The sequence below is a fragment of the Leuresthes tenuis genome, unplaced genomic scaffold, assembly GCF_036924035.1.
Source record: "Leuresthes tenuis unplaced genomic scaffold, fLeuTen1.0.hap1 SCAF_18, whole genome shotgun sequence".
NCBI lineage: Eukaryota > Metazoa > Chordata > Actinopteri > Atheriniformes > Atherinopsidae > Leuresthes > Leuresthes tenuis.
Window position 1 is genome coordinate 18,093,486 of NW_027325372.1, and position 18,923 is coordinate 18,112,408.

Below are 18,923 nucleotides of genomic sequence, written 5' to 3' on the forward strand. Positions count from 1 at the left end.
ACAAATGCTGAGCATGTGCAGCTTTGGAAGCAAGGAAGTTTATTTACTGGATTTAATAGATGCTATTAAATAGTGTTAACAGATGAAAATCTTTAAAAAATAAATAAAGGAATCCCGAAGAGATTTATTTCTATCCCCAACATGAAACAGAAGAGCATTGAATTTTACAAAAGGTTTCTTTTTATTAATTTGGGATGAGCTGAACATCCAGTAACAAACCCCCTTTTATTTATTTTTTACAGGTTATATAGAGAACAATAAATAGCTTCTTTTGATGAAAATAAATCAGTCATCCTGTGGAATGTTGACAGTGGCATAGAGAGCCCATTTGGACCGTTAACTGATTCGTTTTTGAGAAAAAGTCGTTATTTCTGTGGGAGCTGCACATTATTCACTGATTTCATTAACACAGGATTTTTTGTTGGTGTATATCATAACCCACTCCTTTTCTTCTCTACATAATAATCAACACACATTTACAAAGATTTACAGCACTGCATTGTGGGAGATGGGAGTGCCCATCGGGATATGCTGTTGCCAGGCAACAAGGGGAAGAGATAAAGCTAGTCGTTAGTTTCTAAAATGAGACTTAGGTAGAAAGCTGTGGATGGGCTGGGGTGGGGGGAGCAATGTATATGAGTTAAATTGAGGTTTTCCACTCAAGCTTGCAAATGAAAAGACTACATTTTACTATACAATACTGAGTTATCAATTTAGGCTGCAAACATTTATTGGTCCTTTTTGTACATGTTTAAGACGTCAGGTGTGATGTTGCAAGAGAGACAGGGCATTTATACTCCAAAACAAAATATTGCATATATAAAAGCAATCAAAGTGACTGTGGTGTATAGAAGAAGCACCGTCATAACGCTTGGTTCTCAGCTCATAAAGTGTTGGTGGACGACAAGAATGAATCTTCTCCTCTCTCACTGCTGGAACAAGAGTAGGATATTTGGATTTGGATGGGGCTGACACTGACATCATCCAAAAAACACTGGAGAATTCAGAAAGATGTGGGTGGCTGTGAGCTGCTGTTGTCATGGTGATGTGGGGGATTAAGATCATGCTGTCCCACCAGTCAAAACTTCAGGTTGTCAAATCTAGGTAGGTAGAGAGGAGTGTGGGGATGGGGGGTGGGGTGGGGGTGGGGCTATACATCCAGTCAGCGTGCTATCATTGTCCCCCACCTCTGGTTCTTGATGTTATCCGACTGAGAAGAGTGGTCTCTCTCCTTCCTTCTCTCGCCTGGGTGTTGCGAGCTGCTGATGGAGAGTCAGGTCCCTAAACATTGGGTCCCTTGATCGTTCCCGCCTCTTGTAGTCTCGGCGAGGTGTACGCCGACGCAGCCAGGCACATAGCCGCCTCACAGAATCCCGGAAGACCCGGGTGGCCCGCCTTACCGGGACGACCGGCCTCTCCGGCTGCTCCCTGAGGTCCTCTTTCGCCATGCCTGCCATCCCGAGCGACACCATCAACGCCAGGAGGACCTGTAGAAGGACAGGGCTCAGCATCAAGTGGGGATTCTAACTGATCTCCAGAGATCAAGGAGATTAACAGCTCTGTAACGAACGTTAATGGTGGTAACCCCATTCCAGCCTTCAATTACACAACTGTAATGTATGTATGTATGTATTCAAATAGTGTGTATGTGCACAGCAGAGTGTGTTTTCCACTGTCTGAATTAGCGTGTACTGTTACAATCCTATTACATTCTCATTCAAGAGCATTTGTTAAATGACTGGAGTTAATGATGCCTTTAAAATTCCTTTCAGCAGCCTCTCCTGTGGCAAGTGATGTAATGCCAAGTCCTGCAGTTGGTTATTGTCCCCTTCTTTTCTTTTACCTATGCCTCCACAAGCAAATTTCTTTATGGACATTTTCAGTTAGCCCATGAAAGAAAGCTGATTGAAAACAGCACAATGCTCGTTTCTATGCTGTACTGATGTGGAAAAGTCGCAAAAAAGGAAACTGTGACAAACTGCACCTGAAACAGGCTTTGTGAATAGATTACAGAGTATATGAGGCAAAGTGACTTAAATGTTCCTCTGGAAGGATTGCAGAAAGAAATGGAACTTTTTCAAGCAACAGAATGTGAACTTAGCTCCAAATGGCGTGAAGCTAAAGATGAAACCACTCTTCTCAACACTTCTAAGCAAGATTAAAGTAACAAAAAAAAAAAAAAGAAGCAAAGTTTGGGCAGATTTCAGATAACTTCGACCGAAGTCTCACACTTTAATTAACTTGTTAGGGTAAAGGCTCGTTCAAGCCCAGGTGATGCATCAAAGCTGCGTGAGAAGTATAACCTCTCCCGACCTTGTCTCAACAATCAGCAGTCAGCATTCTTAAATAATAATTGATTCCAACAAAGCGGGAGAGGGCTACGGGAAGAAAGCAGAGATTCTTCAGGTAGCTGCTCCTGCAGTTAATATTGTGATTAAAAAATGATAGTTCACAGTAGCGAAGTTGAGGTCGAGAAGATCAAGATAAATTGTCTGTGAGAACTGCCTGTTGGATTGTTTAAAAAAGAAATTCAAAACTACTGTTTGACTGCAGGAGACCTGGCTCACAGTTCAGATGAACACTTTTACTGTGTACATGTCAACACATTCAATGTCAGAATGAGCCTTTTTAAGCAAGACGATGATGTGAAAATCCAATTTCTTTTAAAAATTGGAAATCTTGAGCTGTTAATGACAGGGGCTGTTTAATCATCCTTTTAGCTTATGTTGCAGCTTGTAGAATGGGGAGTGTTTCTCTTACACAAATGGATTTGATTAAATACCAGCTAATTCTGGTGGAATGCCACGGTTCTTACACGGCCCCCAACCTAAACATCAGCTAAACCTAAACAAAGGCGTTTTCTATAGTAATAAAAAAGTGTGGGCGACAATCTCCCAAGCGAGAACTGATCTCTGAGACTCGTAACTGCTAAAACAAGCTGTGATATGTTCCAAATGGGATGAGGGGTGTTACTAAATACTGACTACGGAGGGGGCCCACACCTCTGCTTCAAGTGGCTCCAAGTCTCTTTTTTGTTTTTGTTTACGATGTCCTCCTATTTGGGGCTGCACGGTGCTAGCCTGAGGGTTCCCGGTTCGAATCCCTGCTGGGGCCTTTCAATGAAGAGTTTGCATGTTCTGCCTGTGTTGATGAGTCAAGAGTTCTCTCTGTGTACATTTGAAGTAAAGTTAACTGGTGACTCTAAATTGGAGTGAGAGCGAGTGTGCATGGCTGTGTGTCTCGTTTGTCACTGTGTGGCCCCGTGATGGGCTGGCGACCCGTCCAGGTTGTACCCCCGCCTATCGCCCAATGACAGAGCTGGGATAGGCTCCAGCACCCCCGTGATCCTAAATTGGATTAAGCGGGCATAAAAGATGGATGGATGTTCCTATTTGGAAATCAGTTATATTTTACTCGCAAACTTGTCAGTGTCTTGCATTTCAAAAGCAGCATACAACTCCTTCATCTTCTCTACTTCTTCTGCATCTGCCATCTGCATTACTGCCATGATTCTGGCCCTACGCTGTTGCAAGTTTATGTAAAGTTCAGGACTATGCCATGTTTTCATGAGCTGACATGAGTAGATTTATGTCAGAGGACTGTTTCCCACACCACGTAGACGCAGCCAAAACAATTTGTTTTTCATTTATTTACACGTATAAGCGTGTTTTAATCCTTAATTCATTTCAGAGATGTGTGCCACAAATAAAACAGAACAAGTAATCCCAACACATTCTAAGCTGTGTAGGTTGGAGGGGAGCCACAGAGCTCCAACTGCTATCAGAGTTGGAATTCAAAGCAGCCACATCCTGGCTGTCATGTTCCCCAAACCGAATTTGAAACAAGCACTAATGTCATGTTTCCAGCATGTTTTTCCACACCATTTGAGTTAATTTAAAGCTTGACTGGCAGAGGAAGAGGGCTTTTAGAATTTTGCTGTGAACATTTAAATCCCCAAGTGTGTGCATAAGTTTGCACAAATCCATTAGAAGACTTTGGTTCTCACCTGGGATTCCTGGTGGTCCTGGTGCTCCTGGGTGAGGTTTACCTGGGTCTCCTCTCTCTCCCTTTGCCCCTCTCTTTCCTGGGGGACGACAGAAGACATTAGTAAAGCCTGTTGGTAATATACAAATATATCAGCATGGTGTTGTTATCTTTACCTTTAAGCCCTGTGTTTCCAATTTGCCCTGGTGCTCCAATTATCCCAGGGATGCCACGGGCACCAGGTAAACCATGTGGCCCCTGAGGACCAGGTGACCCCGGAGGTCCAGGGGGGCCGGGAGGTCCCATCACACCAGCACCACCGAGGACAGCCCTCTTGGCACTCACCGCCACTGTAGCTAGCCTCTCTGTAGCAGAAGACAGCACCATCGTTTTGATTAAACAACCTTTGATGGCTACAACTGATTGCTCATTAGATGAAAGCAGTTTTGGGAAATTAGTTAATCTAATCTCTCCTGCAGACATCAAAGGCGAATATTCCGGTCTAGGCGCTCACCCTGCAACATCTTAAGAACCACTTCGATAATATGCTGGTCGGATGTGTCGCGCCCCTGAAAAGAGAAAGAGGAGACTTGTAGGAACACTGTAGAGATAAAGATGAAGCACAACGTTGTAATGAAAAGGAAACACTCACTGGTGATCCTTGAATTCCTGGCATGCCGGGTACTCCACGCTCGCCATTAAGACCCCTTGGACCAGGCACTCCTGGTGGTCCCTGGTCCCCAAGTTTACCTGGATCTCCAGTCGGTCCATTGTATCCAGAATCACCCCTAATCCCTTGCTGCGAAAAGAGGAGCATCAAAGAAATTTGGATTTTTTGGAAAAGACAGAGAGAAACTTTCAGAGGTGCAGAGGAGAATAGGTCAAACAGGGCAAAATAAGTAGAAGTCATCAGATTTTCATGTGGTAATACTCTCACCTGTCCTTTGGGCCCTGGCTCGCCGGACATACCCTGTCACAGCAAAGACAGACAGTCATTTTCACATCATCGCTCCCATATATCATCTTATACCTCTGGGTATCTCATTGAACAATAACTCAAGAGAGAATATTGTAAACGAGTGTCTAAAAATGTGGCTTCAAAGAGCCAGCGTGCATCTTGCCTCGCTGCTATGTAAACAGCTTACTTGCCATCTGGATTATTACGGAGATTTGTATGCAAATTCAAAAACAGGCATCATGTTCCTCCTCTTAACTTTGCTATGGTTCTCACAATGATATATAGCATCCTCTGCTATATATCATTCCGCTTTGATGCCATGAAAATGAGCTGTTTAAGCCTTCTTATCTAAAGTCTGAAAGTTTTACATTTCAGAGACTTTTGCTGCAGCTCTTTAAAACAAGAAGCTTGAAACAGCTTCGGGTTGTGCTTTAATAATCTTCACCTTTTCGCCTTTCTCGCCAGCCAATCCTTCAACGCCCGGGTCACCCTAAAAGCAACAAGGGGAGAAGATGAAAAGGAGGACATAGAAGGATGAATGTCGGAAGTATTTGTGGGCACAGAGCTTCTGGCTCAGTTTAAAAGAGCAAAAGTGCTACTCACTATGTCCCCCTTTGAACCAACTTTGCCTTGGAAGCCCTGGAAAGAGAGATGAGAAAAGTTCATGAAATTGTGGTCACATCATGGTTCTATAATCCCCTAAAAAATCTAAATATTGATCGAGAACAGTGAAAACAGAGAAAGCAAAGCAAAAACAATGTTGTCTCCTCTCTAAAACGATGTTTGGATTAACATTTCTATTGCTATATCATTCACAGATCTGCAGTTGATTTATCTGGGTTCTATCCACAGGTAAACACTGCCCCCCAATGGCCAGGTCTGCTTCACTACATATGCTTTAATACACAGTTTACACACAGTGATGTATGTATCTTTCCCTGCTCACACGCTCACGCACCTTGTCTCCCTTAGTCCCAGTAAGACCCTGTGCGCCAGGAACACCAATGGGCCCTCTTTCTCCTTTGCTTCCCTGTTGGAAGTTGACAGAAATGCTGTTACAAATGCACCCTAACTCCAGCTTAGAATCCATTTAAGAAAAATACTTTATGTGACTTACAGGCTTGCCGACAACACCCTGTGGCCCGACTGCTCCCCGCTGGCCTCTGTCGCCCTGCAGGAGCAACCTGAAGTGAGTCAGTGAGATTGAAAGCAGCAGCGGTTTGTATCTTACTGTAATATTACTGGTCGTACCTTAGGTCCAGGGACTCCTTCCATGCCAGGCTCACCGGGAATACCAGGCTCACCCTAATGGGACGCAATTGAGGAGCACAATTGAAATAAAAAGCACAATAAAAGCTTGAGTCACATGTTAGAAGTACATGTATATGCTGACCTGAGGTCCAGGAGCACCCTGCATGCCAGCATGACCCCTTGGTCCAGGTTCCCCCTGATGAGAGCACAATGTATTATAATGCATTAAAAAATAACAAATAATAAAAAAAATTCTCATAAATAGTGGATATTATGTGCAATACCTTAGCTCCAGATCCCCCTTTTGCTCCAGGCGTGCCAGGTAATCCCTACACACAGAATTTACAAGAGTGTAAACAGTGCAAATTGAAACTACATCTGCATCTCTGGCATCCTGCTCAGTCTGCAGAAAAAAATGCGAGTAAAGCTCAAAGTGCAGCTGGGAATGAAGGTGGATATCAGAGGATGAGTGTTGGACATGGGTAGTAATAAATATTAATCAATGGATGAAAACAGCATGAGTGACAGCCACAGCCACACACCTCCCTGTGCTCTTTTGTGTGAGGCGTCACAGTGGGACATAAAGCAGGCCGAGCTCCAGTGTTTGAGTCTGCAGCAGTGTTAGTGTCACCGCAGTGATCACACAGCAAAGTGTGCATCTTACGCTCCATTACCCCTTAGTCAGATTGTCGCACACACACACATACACACACACCTGTGTGTTACCCAGTGGTCTGATTGTGATAAATGGCCTGCGGTGGGAGGGAGACTGTGATTTCAAGGTGGTTTATATTCTAAAACAGCATGGGTCAAAGGGTCGCTGTTAAACTGGATGACTGCCCAGAAAACAGAGCGCACCAAAAGTTACACGCTGCCTCGGCCTGCTTTGCCTTGTTTGTGTTGGGGCTTTGCTGAAGTGAGGAGGGGCATAGATTGCCCCCGTCTACATGGCCTGAGAGACAATAAGTGGCCTTGAGTGGCATACACACAGTAAATCCTCCCCCACTCACCGCTGTCCCCTGAGGACCAGGAGGACCAGGCATCCCAGCCTGCCCAGGAGCGCCCTGCATAAACGAGATAAAGAGGAAAAAGAAATTGACGTCTTTTTTCTCAGATTGAAGTCGCTCATCATTATCGCAGCTGGCTCAAGCTGACCTTGATTCCAGGAATGCCAGGTGTGCCGTCTTTTCCATCAATACCCGGCAGACCCTGAGAAAGCAGGCAGACGAGTCAGAGAAGTTCTCTGCACACTCTATAAACGTCTGGGCAGCGCACAAACAAACAAGCGCTATCACTCACGTTCTCTCCTTTTTTGCCAACCGCGCCATGTGGGCCCTGGATGCCTTGGCTGCCCTGCGGAAGATAACCATGTCAGCCTCAGTGTAGAAGTTCTAAAGAAAAGTTTGCTTTCTTTTAAAAGTTAAGGGTTCTAGAATTACCACTCACTTTGTCTCCCTTGTCTCCTGCCTCTCCAGGTGGTCCTTGAGGTCCCTCCTCACCCTGCAAAAAAAAAAAGAACCTTAGAACTAATATGCCAGTTTTTCTACGCAGCTCTGTAAATTTGTGTGTGTGTATTCCTACAGGAGGCCCAGGAATTCCTACAGGTCCATTGATGCCCTTGTAACCGCGAGGGCCCTGCGGGAAAAAACAACAAAGTGCCATCAGTCACTTCAGATCAGAGAGCAAGCTAAGTCGCAGTAGCCTACTATTTATTGTGATAAAGGGATAATTAGCGCTTAACTCACTCCACCTAATGGGCACTGCACAGTGAGCCAGCAACTCTTGTTTTGGCACTAAGCCGGGGTGCTAACTTGGCTAACGTAGGTAATGTTAACAGTAAGACGGATGACTACAGCGGATCATTAACCACAGATGGAGGCACCGTGGACCCAGACAACCCCAACTCATTAGAGAGGGAGAGAGATTTGTGTTAGCATCATTTCCATATGTCCCCATTGCTGGAAATGGATGGTTGTTGCATTGTGAGGGTAAGTCTGGCTGTGCCTCCTTGGTGCTCACCTCAGAGTGAGAATAGCCTTGTACCCAAATAGTAAAAAGACAAAAAAGTTCATGAGAATGTGATGAAAACAAAAGTGTTACTCACTGCCTCTCCTTTGGGACCCATCATGCCTGGATAACCCCTCAGACCCATTGGACCCTTAACGGCAAGACAAAACAATATGAGACAGAGAGCACTACAGCTGTGAATCAAAGAGTAGAATAAGCTGAAACAATCATTTTTAATTGCCAGTAGTGGCTAAGTGTCCTTAGCATACCGGGGGTCCTGGGATGCCCTGTTCCCCAGAGATGCCTACTTCTCCCTTGGGGCCCTGGTGAAAAATGTAATAAATAAATAGTTAATTGAATTCTGTGTCAATCATGGCAGACTGAAAACATGCTTACCAAAAATGTAGGATCTCTAATTTGTGTTGTGTGCAAGAAAACTATAAGCTGGAAAGAAAATGCTTTTCATATACTTCCATATTACTGAAACTGCAGTATTTCCTGGTGGTTGCCTTTGATGCCTTAGCAGGCCTTTCTTGCCTGTTTCCTGTGTACATGCTGAGTCAAGCTTAACAGGAGTCTATCTCAAGCTAATTAGCCAACCATGGCTACCTAATGAAAAATGAATGGTCTAATCCAAATTTCCACACTCAGACACTTGTGAACCCTGAGGTTCGTTCCTGCTAAGTGTATGACATAAAAACCTGTTTTTTCCGACTACCACTAACTGTAAACTAACCAAGTATGGATAGTGTAGACAAGAGGTTAGACCTTAATAGTGGTATAAAAATGATCAAATGCTCGTCACCAGGGGTTTCTTTAGTCCACCTACCTCTGCAAGACAGTGGCTATGTCCATCTGTTTATATACTGTCAATTGGAACGTCAAATAGTGTCTATAGCTGTAGTTTACTCTGAGGACAAATTCAAATCTCACACCACTCCTTTATGCATCAATAATGATCTCACTGACTGCATCATTCTTAACAGTATCAGACTGTCCGGCCTGTTCAGTCAAGGCTTAGGTCTGATTTACCTTTTACATAGTTAGAGATAAATGTGATAGTTTTTCACCCTGTGATGACATGGCATATATAGAATAATATGTGTTACATGTTTCAATAGACAGACTGGAGTTTGAGCAGCTGGCTCCTGTTGGTTGTCTTTTAGAAGAAGAAAAGAAAGAGCAACCTTGAGTACAGGCAGGTCCTCTAAAATACCAGTTGACCTTGGAGGAGAGGTTACTTGGTGAGCTGAGTGTTTTCAGCATCTTCGCACAGCCAGAAGGCTCATTGTGTGGGAAGATCAGAGGCTAACTCCTTGAGCTGGGCTAGTTGCACTGTTGGAGCCCACCGTGTGCTCATTAGCTCTGCTTAATACTGCGGGGTGAGAGGGCTGCGTGAACCTTGACTCTCCCATCCTCCTCTCTTCATGTACCTGGCTCCTCACCACCTCTTTCATCTGTCTTGCTGCATGCAGGCTGCAGGGCCAGGGCCCAGCCCAACTAATCGCAGCCAGATTAGTGCAGTCATGTGCCTTGGGGGGCTTCATTAGAGATAATCCTCACCTCCTCCAGTTCTCAATGGTGGCTGAATCAGAGTGTGCACCGCCACACAACTTAAACATGTATGGGCATTTGAGTGCATGCATGTTCTTTGCTGCTCACCGTTTTTCCGATGCTGCCAGCATCTCCAAGAACACCAGACCGTCCTTTGTGTCCCTACAGAGCAACATTTCATCAAGATGGCATCTTAGCAATTTTCTAACAGACAAAAAAAAAAAATAATACAAAAAAAAAATAATAAATCAGACACACTCCTCACCTTGACTCCCTGCAGTCCCTGGGGGCCTTTCAGTCCTGCTGGGCAGTTAAGGGGACACTGTTGTGGAGGATCAGAGAGGAAATATGGATTACAAGAGTGAAAATATGTCAACATTTGAAAGAAACTAGATGCCATAGGGTCTTACCTGGATATCTGCACTACCTTCTTCTGCACTAAGGAACTTGCCCGGAGGACCCTACAGAGACAGGCAGACACGTGAACGAAGACAGTCACCTGCCCACAGCTACCAAAGAGTTACCCCATCTCCACTGAGCTGAATCAGCACTCTCGTTCTATTCATTCTTTCCATCTTTTCCTGTCCCAATCTGTCCACCTCTCTGTATATAGATCAAGTTAGGAGGCAGAGTATCTCAAAGGACAGATGTATTCCTGCTACAGTCAGATGAGACAGCACACTGATCTAATGTGGGAGTATTTGTCCTCGGACAGCACTAAAGCTAAGCAAATATACTACATATTGGCTTGGAACATCATTCTCAATGAAGCCCCCCCCCCCCCCCCCCCTCCTCCCCCAATCTCCTCTGCTTTTCAGGAGTCACTCACAGATGCACACAGGGGAGTACATACGCTTTAAAAGCGCAGAACTGTTTTTGTTACCTTATCACTTACCGTCTGTTGGGACCCAAACAAGCAGCAAGCCCTGACTGCAGTAGGTATTATGATACGTTAAAGAAACACACAGACATTAACTGTTGCTTCTTCTGAATCAAAAAGACATTCAGCACAGTATTAGCACTTTGTCACTGCCGATCTATTACAACTCACTAAGCAACTAAAGGCAGCTTCAGTTAGACAGAGGGGAACTAAATAGTTGATTAATCCCAGTGTGCTCATGCTAGCTTGTTTACTGATCTCACAAGCATCTCTGAAATAGTCTATTGCCATACAAAAATGAATAAGGTAATGTTTATCCAAGCAACACTCAACCCTATAATGGGAAGTGCAGTTGCACAGTTTGTCCACCAGAGTGAGCTAACACAGCTACAATCTAAATTAACACATATCTGATTTATGGAAAGCAGACAAAAAACAAGGATACTTTTTTGAGTTATCATAAGCATTCATGATATTGTGAGGCCTATATCCACTGCCATCCCACTCTCTTTATCTCAAGATATTTAGAAATCATTGTATTTCCATATTTCTAAGATTTCAAATCAGAATAAAGTTTTTCTTTTCTAGCCAATACTGGAAGGGCACTTACTGGCTTGCCAGGAGGTCCGGGAAGTCCTGGAGGTCCAGGAGGTCCCAATACACCCTATATGAACGTGAAGAAGGGGGGGAAAAAACTGTGAATTAGAAGCTTACAATGTAAAGGCTTTGGTAGGGTTTGTTTAGAAGTTGCTGGGGCATTATAAGTAACTAAAGGTCTACCTTTGGTCCATTTGGTCCAATATTACCGGGGAGACCAATTGGCCCTGGAGCACCCTATACAGAGCATGATATAAAGGATGAGTGCAAAAGAAAACATATAATGTAAAGAAGCCATAACTGTTTAGAACCAGACATGCTACTTACAGCCAGACCTGGAAGGCCGAGTCCCTGTGTGGACAGAAAGGACGAGGAGTTGAGTTACTGTCAACAAGCAGGAAAATCTATCCAGAGTATCAACTGATGTTTGTGAAAGCCAGTAAACAACAAAAGCAGTATTCTGGCAATGCATGTGTACAGTGTGAATGCAGGTTAAACAGTGCTCACGGACACAACACAATCAGTTTGTGTTGGCTGTGTCTTTTCCTTGGAATTAATTAGAAACAAAGTAATTAAGGAAGTCAGGCTTGGTGGAGGAAGGGCAACCCACAGGGCAGGATCTGTTGTCAGAGCAGTGTGAGTCGACTGAGTGTTCAGCACAGCCCCAAAACAGGGTGCCTGCCAATGCTAAACAACGGATTAACCAACAGTGATGCATCCAAGCGTGACATCGAATGACTTTGGACTTGGATTTGAGGATTTGAGACAGACGGACGTTGAGCACCATCTAGTGGTGTCAGGTGTGTTAGACATCATGCATGTGCATGAGGTCACCGACTGTTTTTGATGGTAATATGTGGCTCCTTCATCAGGGACTATGCATTTGAACAATACTCAAGTCAGCTGTGGGACAGCATATGCTACATCTGGTTAAACTGAAACAAAAGGGGGTTACAGCTGGCCAGGCACTCAGGCATGACAAAGAGGGAAACCCAGGAGGTTGCTATATGACACCAGCTGGGTTACAATATGCTTGTTAGTAAACCAACTAGGCTTCATACAGTACCTAATTCAGTCAGTCATAATTCACTTTATTAGTACAATGAGAACCTCATCTGCTTTTGTGATTTAATTAGCCATACATCTAAATAAAATACACTTCATGATTACTCCAGTTATAAGAGCATATCCTTTATTAGACTTTGTGCTTCAGTTCTACTACATTTAAGAGACATTGTATACGCCTCCACCACAGTTATTTGTCTGCAACAGTTACTAAGAAAATCTCAGCACTGACAAAAATAAACCTCCCTAGCAGCACCAGACAAACATGCAAAATAAATCACTCTGGAGCGTCTCTCTCAGTTCATTTTTGATCTCCGAAAGGCATTGTTTCCAGTAAAACAAGAAAACAACCGACAACAAATCAGAGCAACAAAACGTGTCACATAGCGCTGAGCTATGTGCCTCTGTAAAGCTGTATGCTGTATTTCACTTGGCGCACATATTAGAGGAACAGCTGTCATTGGCTGGCCTGGGCAAGGATGAGCGAAAATCTTTTTAGACAAGAGGGACACCAGACATATTCTGAAAAAGGGGTGTTACAAAGCCTATTTACAGTTGACTGTACACTTACTCCATGCTCATGTTTTGCTAAAGACAAGGACAAAACGGTCTCTGCAAGTTAACGGGAGAATAGACATATAGCCTCATTTTTACTTGTATTTGGACACATCTGCAATATCCACAAAAGTGCATAAAGTGATGCCTCATCAGCCCGCATTGTCTCTGAACGTGAATTCTCCAGGGATTTACCGTCTATATTCACACATGATTTGATTCAGATATTAACCAGACTTTACACTCGAGAGCTGGCAGAGTGAAACCCACTTACTCTCATGTGAGCATTTGGTTTCTCATATAAAGAACCTCTGGTCTTGAACATTTTTGTGCATTTTGGTGGGGAGTTGTTAGCTGTTAAAAGAGATATCTCTTCCTGAAATAGCTGTTTGAATTCCAGTCACATCATTTGTGTTACAATTCCTCAGATTTGTAACACAGGGCTTGATTTTGAGGGATTGAGTTGTAGGAAACCAATTCCACCAGGACCACATAAAGCAGCAAAACACTATGAAGTGAATGAGTGAAGAGCTTGGACATGTCTACTCTTTCAAAAAGAAAGGCTAGATGTGTTCAAACTGTTCACTGGTACTCCATAATAAACACATAATAGTTAGCTTTCAACAGGTTTATTTTTTAAAATAAATAACAGCAATCCAGTTCAGCAGCACCGCAACCAACATCCTCCAAAGTTGACCCTTGTCCAAGTTGGATCAACTTGTCCTAAGACGAGCTTTTCTTGGCTTTGACAAACAGCAGAATAATGTTCACTAAAGGGGATTTGTTGCATGACATTTGTGTTAAAGTGTTTGTTTTAGTTCAGTGCCAGCTGAAAGAGATGTACTCACAGGAGGTCCGGGCTCTCCACTTGGACCTGGTTGACCCTGCAGATTACAGACAAATAACCACAGTGGTCACATGTCAGAATCTTTCACATACACAGCAGTACAAGGCTCTGGCTGAATGGAATTAGCAAATTAAGGATATCTTATTTTATTAAAACTGATCAAAAGATTATCCTCTCGACAGCTGTAAAATGGTGCTTTTATTCGAACAATCTAATCAGGTGGTGGTTTAAAGACTTGCCTTTGGGCCAGGATTCCCGATTGGACCGCGATCACCCTTTGCTCCAGTCAAGCCCTGACAGACAGATAGACAAAAGGGGATGAAAGCAGGCTCATATGACATTAAGATCAGGACAGGCATATGCAGAAACAGTCCCAGAGAAACCGTAAGCTACCATTGTGTATTCCAGTGACCTTACAATGGGGTTAACCACACATCTGATCAAAGCTGACGCTGTTCCTGTCAGTAATTGGGAAACAAACCTGAGACTGAGATTCCAGGGCGGATTACTGGCTAAATCTCTGAGGAATGCATGTGTGTGCGTGTGTGTGTGTGTATGTGTGTTTTTCTTTATGCATGAGATAATTTGGCATTGCTACTTAATTTCCAGTGAATATAGACTCCAGGTAAATCCAAAAATGAAGCTCGAAATCCTTTTAAATTCTTCTGTGTGTTCTACCTGTGACTAGTAACAATGGAATGAATGTAATTAACAAGGTACAATGTGTTAGAAAATTAAGCATATTCCCCTTTTAGTGGGATTACAACATGCCCAAGCAAGCATGTGAACTTAAAGCAGGCAGGAAATCAGAGGTCGGTGCTGCAGTGTCATGACAACACATCCGTTATTGCACATCCATGCTTAAGAAGACTTATAAGGGCCATGTGACACCTTTAAAAACTCTGGATAAAACATCACATTGGGGATATTGTGTCAAATTGTCTGTGCAGCTGAACCCCCCCCCCCCCCCTCAAAAAAAAGAAAAAAAGTATTTTACAAACAGGATAAACATACAGAACCATGTATGTGGTGTAAGACAGGGAGCCACTCATCACCACACCAATCGTGACATTTTCTTACAGCCTTTCAGTAATGACTGGTGGACTAAACCTGTCGCAGTGATTTATTCAACTCGAGATGGGCTCTGTATCTCATTTCAAATGACGCCTCTCAGACAGTCGCCTTTGTCTCATATCGTCTTCCAACACGTATTCGCGCTTTCGCATCATCTCTCACAAAAACGACACACCGGCTTACTCACATTAATGCCGTTCTCCCCCGGCGGTCCATTAGGACCTGGCTCTCCTGGCTCTCCCTTTTGCCCCTACAGTAAAACATACAGCAGAGTCGTGAAGAAAAACCAGGGGTACCGTCGAATAGTCACTGTTTTGGCCTATAAAGGTTCCTAACCGAGTGAAATGACCCAGAAATGCCTTTGCGGCAGTCATAAGAGATGGTCTGATTCTTTAAGTGCTAGCATAGAGAAACTTTGGTGTTTCCTTTATTGTCTTTTTTAGCATAAGAAACATGGAAGCATCCTTAACGAAGGAATCAAAGTATATAAGACAGATTATGAGATTGTTACTCATGGTAGGTGAGTCTGAGCAGCCTGTGACATCTTTAACTTTTGAGGCTTTTTCTTTACATTTTCTACTTACTAACCTTGATAATGACGTGGTTATTTATAATATTTATATCAGTACACTAAATGTAATACAGCCTCAGTGAAAGAACATTATAAGAACATGCAAACAGTTGCAGTTTCATGACTTAAGACCCACCCAGGTTTGTGGAAGGGATAATTTTCTGACTATTTGACCAAACCTCAAGTACAGCTAGGCCCCAAGGTAAATGCAATGTTCATTTAAGAAAAAAAACATACTAGTGATCCAGGAGGTCCAGGAGGTCCCTTTTCTCCCTGCAAAGACACAGAACAGTTGTGTTAAACCCAACAATCCTAGAATGTAGTGTTATTGCACCCATCACGTGTGTGTTCCTTATAAACTTGTTGTTCACGATGCGTTCACTTGTAAAGTCGCACGAGGAAATAATCTTATTTTAAGACAGATCATGTGGAGAAGTTTTATAAAAATCAAGGGTCAAACAACTGGTAGCTCATTGGCTTTTTTTTCTTTTCGTCTTTACTGTAAAAAAAAATATACAAAAATAACAACGATATAAAAAATGAGTCACATTTGAGTTTGGATAGAGCAGCCGTACGTGTTATCTACACACATCCAGGCTGTTTCCTGCTCCACCGGCTCAACAGCCCCCTCCTCCAACACTTTCACACAACCTGCCTGTTTGTTAACCCTTAGAATAACTCGCATGTATCACATTACTGTGACACAGACACAGGTCCCCTCTCAAAGACCCCTCTCTCTGCTGGGAACAGAGCTCTTTTTGTGCCCGTGTGTTTTCATTTGCAGCCCTCTCTGCTGGTAAGACTCCGGTACTGCAGAGCATCACTCGCTTTGGTATTCCTTCTGCACAATGAGGACCTTTGTGGGAAAATCTGAAGGGCAAACCTATGTAGATACTCACATCAATGCCATCTGATCCAGGGGTGCCAGAGGGGCCTGGTGGGCCTGGCTGGCCCTGAGGTCCGGGTGGACCCCTCTGAAACACAGACAAAAAGAACAGTATATAGATCATAAGGCAGAAATAACAATTTCACAATCATTTAAACATAAATAAAAGAAATATTATTACTTTTATTTTGCAGTGTGGAATGTAGCATTGTATAGTTTATTAATACATTTCATTGCTATAAATTGCAACATAAATACCCCCCCCCCTCATTCTAAATAAACGCATGTTGAAATGTTCTTTTTTGTTTAATTCACCATCTTTAATAACGTTAGATGTACGCTCAACAAATACACTAAGCTGAAGGGAAATTAAACTGCGTTCATATTCACTCAACGTGATGTAAATAAACTAAGCCATACGTTTGCAATATGGATTACTCCAGACCAATGACTTTGCAGCTACTAAATATATGACAAACATTATTATGGATCTCCAACCCTACATTATATTACTGAATCATGTCCAGACTGCAACAGTCTAAACCGTAACGGAGCATGGAAATAACTATGGTGACTAAAGAAATGAGGAAAATGCTGGATCAAAGTGGCAGAAATTAGAAGTAAAAGCAGCGGAATGGAGCAGGAATGTGGGAGGGAGGGGTTGTGAGACTGGCACTGTTTACCCCCACCTCCCCTGCCTCACCCCCTCCATCTTACTGCCTTTTCTTGAAAATCGTCCTGGTGTATCAGGCAGTCCGTCAAATAATTAAAAGCCACATTTTGACTTTAAACTATTCAAGAGTTTAAAAATTCAAATAAAATTTAAAAAAATTGAATAATCCATTGCAGGTAAAACTGTTGCAAGTCCACAGGATGACATGTAGGTGCTGGTTTGAATAAGAAGGCTTTCCCACACAGGGGGTAAAGTTTGCATTTGTGTGTCAGTGCAAACTGATTGCAGTCTTTCATGCCTGCTAAGTTCTCTCGGTTCCAGAGAAGTAACACAGGTAAAGACAAATCCACATCATCAGTCGGTGCTCCATGCTGGAAAAGGCTGATAATCCACACAAAGGTAGTCCGGTTTTCTCTTTTCTTCACAGCAGAAAACCTATCTCTAACTCTCATCTTTGCTTACATTCATCCAATAAACCCAGATGGTCACAACTCAAAGATCTGTGTTGCCAAGCTCCAATATTGTCAAGGCGCCAACCAGCACACGCGACCGCACACAACCTATAACATCTCTTGAAGATATCCGGAGCCCACTGGCCCGTTTCGCAGGCCCTTATCCCCTGAACCCCTTGAATAATCGAGGTAAGCCTGAGCAGAGCAGGTCTCAACCTCCCCTGTCCACTCACCACTTGGGCCAGAGCCAGGCACAATGTCTGCAGTATAACCCAGGTCTTCAGCAAGGCAGAGAGAGCAGCCATGGTCCCTCTCCCCTGTCTGTCTCTCCTCTGATCAGCAAAGCCTCTCTTCTCGCTCCTCTTTCCGCTCCTTCACTCCACTCCAGGCCGGCACAGTGCAGAAGAAAAAAAAAAGTCCTATCAGGAGGAGAGAGCTGAGAGGGGAGAGGGATGGATGGACGGATGAGGAGGGTGGAGAAGGAGCTCAGGGTAGGGTAGAGGGAGGTATAATCCTGCCCCCAAAGCTGGCCCCGAGAAGCTGAAGAAAAATACTTCAAGTATCTCATGAACACTGCGTAAAAGACACAAATAGACGCAAATTTACAGTTCAGACACAGAGACACAGAATGTCAAGACTTCTTAAGCGTTTGCTTTAGTGTTAAGACAGGAGGAAAGTCCCACATATCAAATCAACAAACAGTTTCTGTCAGTGAGTGGAAGCTGGGGAAAAAAATCTGTGAATTATTCATAAACAAGTTTCTAAAACTGGTGAAGCTCCACTTACATATGTACAAAACACGGGCGTACAACTAAGTGTAAAAAAAAGTAGAGAAAAAAAAACACCTTTGAGGGCTGATCAATAGCTTTATATTTCTGGAACCCTCAGGCTACAGCTTGAATAGATATGTCAATATCCCAAAAGACTTCCTTTTTGAGTGATTCACTACATAGATGAGTTGTTGCCAAAAGCTCCCTAGAGGAAAATGTATTAGGATTCAGTCCAAAGCTGGAATCTGCATGTTGTGTGTTAACATTAGACAGAAATAAATGAGTGCTATGCCATTGCTTACCTGGTTTTGCCTATTTACTGACATCTAGTGGGGTTCACACACTAATCCAAGGAGGCCTTTGCGAGGCGAATAAACAAAACTCACGAGACGTAAAAAATGGCCTCACAGTGACACCTAATGCACAGATATTACATTACACCAAATTAGACATTTGCCACCGAATCCACTAGATGGAAGCAAATACACATTAACATAATAGGAACAGAGCCACAAGGTCTCCACTGCTGCAGCTGGCCATGACGTTTTATGTGCTTACTGCTAAGAAAATGAGGATGCTGAAAATGAATTAAGGAATTTCAGCACAGTAATATAAACAGAAAATAAGGAAACTATTTTAGTGGTTTCACATTTTCACTTCTTACTCAAGAAATCAATATTAATTCAGCGATTACCTTTTTTTTCAAATGCCAGAAATAACACTAAATATCCACTGTGTTGGAAATCAATAACAATTTTGAATTGGCAGCCTCTTGCGAGCATTGTTTCAATTTATGACA

At 43.2% G+C, this 18,923-nt stretch overlaps 1 protein-coding gene across 1 annotated transcript; it reads right to left on the reverse strand.

Moving 5' to 3' along the window:
• Positions 1-104: 104 nt before the first annotated feature.
• col9a2 (procollagen, type IX, alpha 2) lies at positions 105-17,816 on the reverse strand. Its single transcript, XM_072370701.1, has 32 exons — positions 17,588-17,816; positions 16,243-16,317; positions 15,581-15,616; positions 14,960-15,022; positions 13,938-13,991; positions 13,700-13,735; positions 11,559-11,582; positions 11,415-11,468; positions 11,245-11,298; positions 10,165-10,215; positions 10,020-10,076; positions 9,863-9,916; positions 8,470-8,523; positions 8,298-8,351; positions 7,775-7,828; positions 7,640-7,693; positions 7,493-7,546; positions 7,349-7,402; positions 7,204-7,257; positions 6,478-6,522; positions 6,336-6,389; positions 6,194-6,247; positions 6,060-6,113; positions 5,901-5,972; positions 5,546-5,581; positions 5,388-5,432; positions 4,922-4,954; positions 4,637-4,783; positions 4,499-4,553; positions 4,161-4,349; positions 4,007-4,084; positions 105-1,487 (listed from the first exon to the last, which is right to left on the reverse strand). The coding sequence occupies exons 1-32, from the start codon at positions 17,657-17,659 to the stop codon at positions 1,282-1,284; spliced, it is 2,076 nt and encodes a 691-aa protein (XP_072226802.1). The 5' UTR covers positions 17,660-17,816; the 3' UTR covers positions 105-1,281.
• Between the last annotated feature and the right edge of the window lie 1,107 nt (positions 17,817-18,923).

Bases quoted from the DNA above. Each gene is read 5' to 3' on its own strand.
- col9a2 (XM_072370701.1), bottom strand. From the start codon at position 17,659: ATGGCTGCTCTCTCTGCCTTGCTGAAGACCTGGGTTATACTGCAGACA. The intron at 4,955-5,387 runs GTGAAGATTATT...TTGCTGTGACAG, and splicing joins CTGGCGAGAAAGGCGAAAAG to GGTATGTCCGGCGAGCCAGG. The intron at 1,488-4,006 runs GTGAGAACCAAA...GTCCTTCTACAG, and splicing joins AGGACCACCAGGAATCCCAG to GTCCTCCTGGCGTTGATGGT.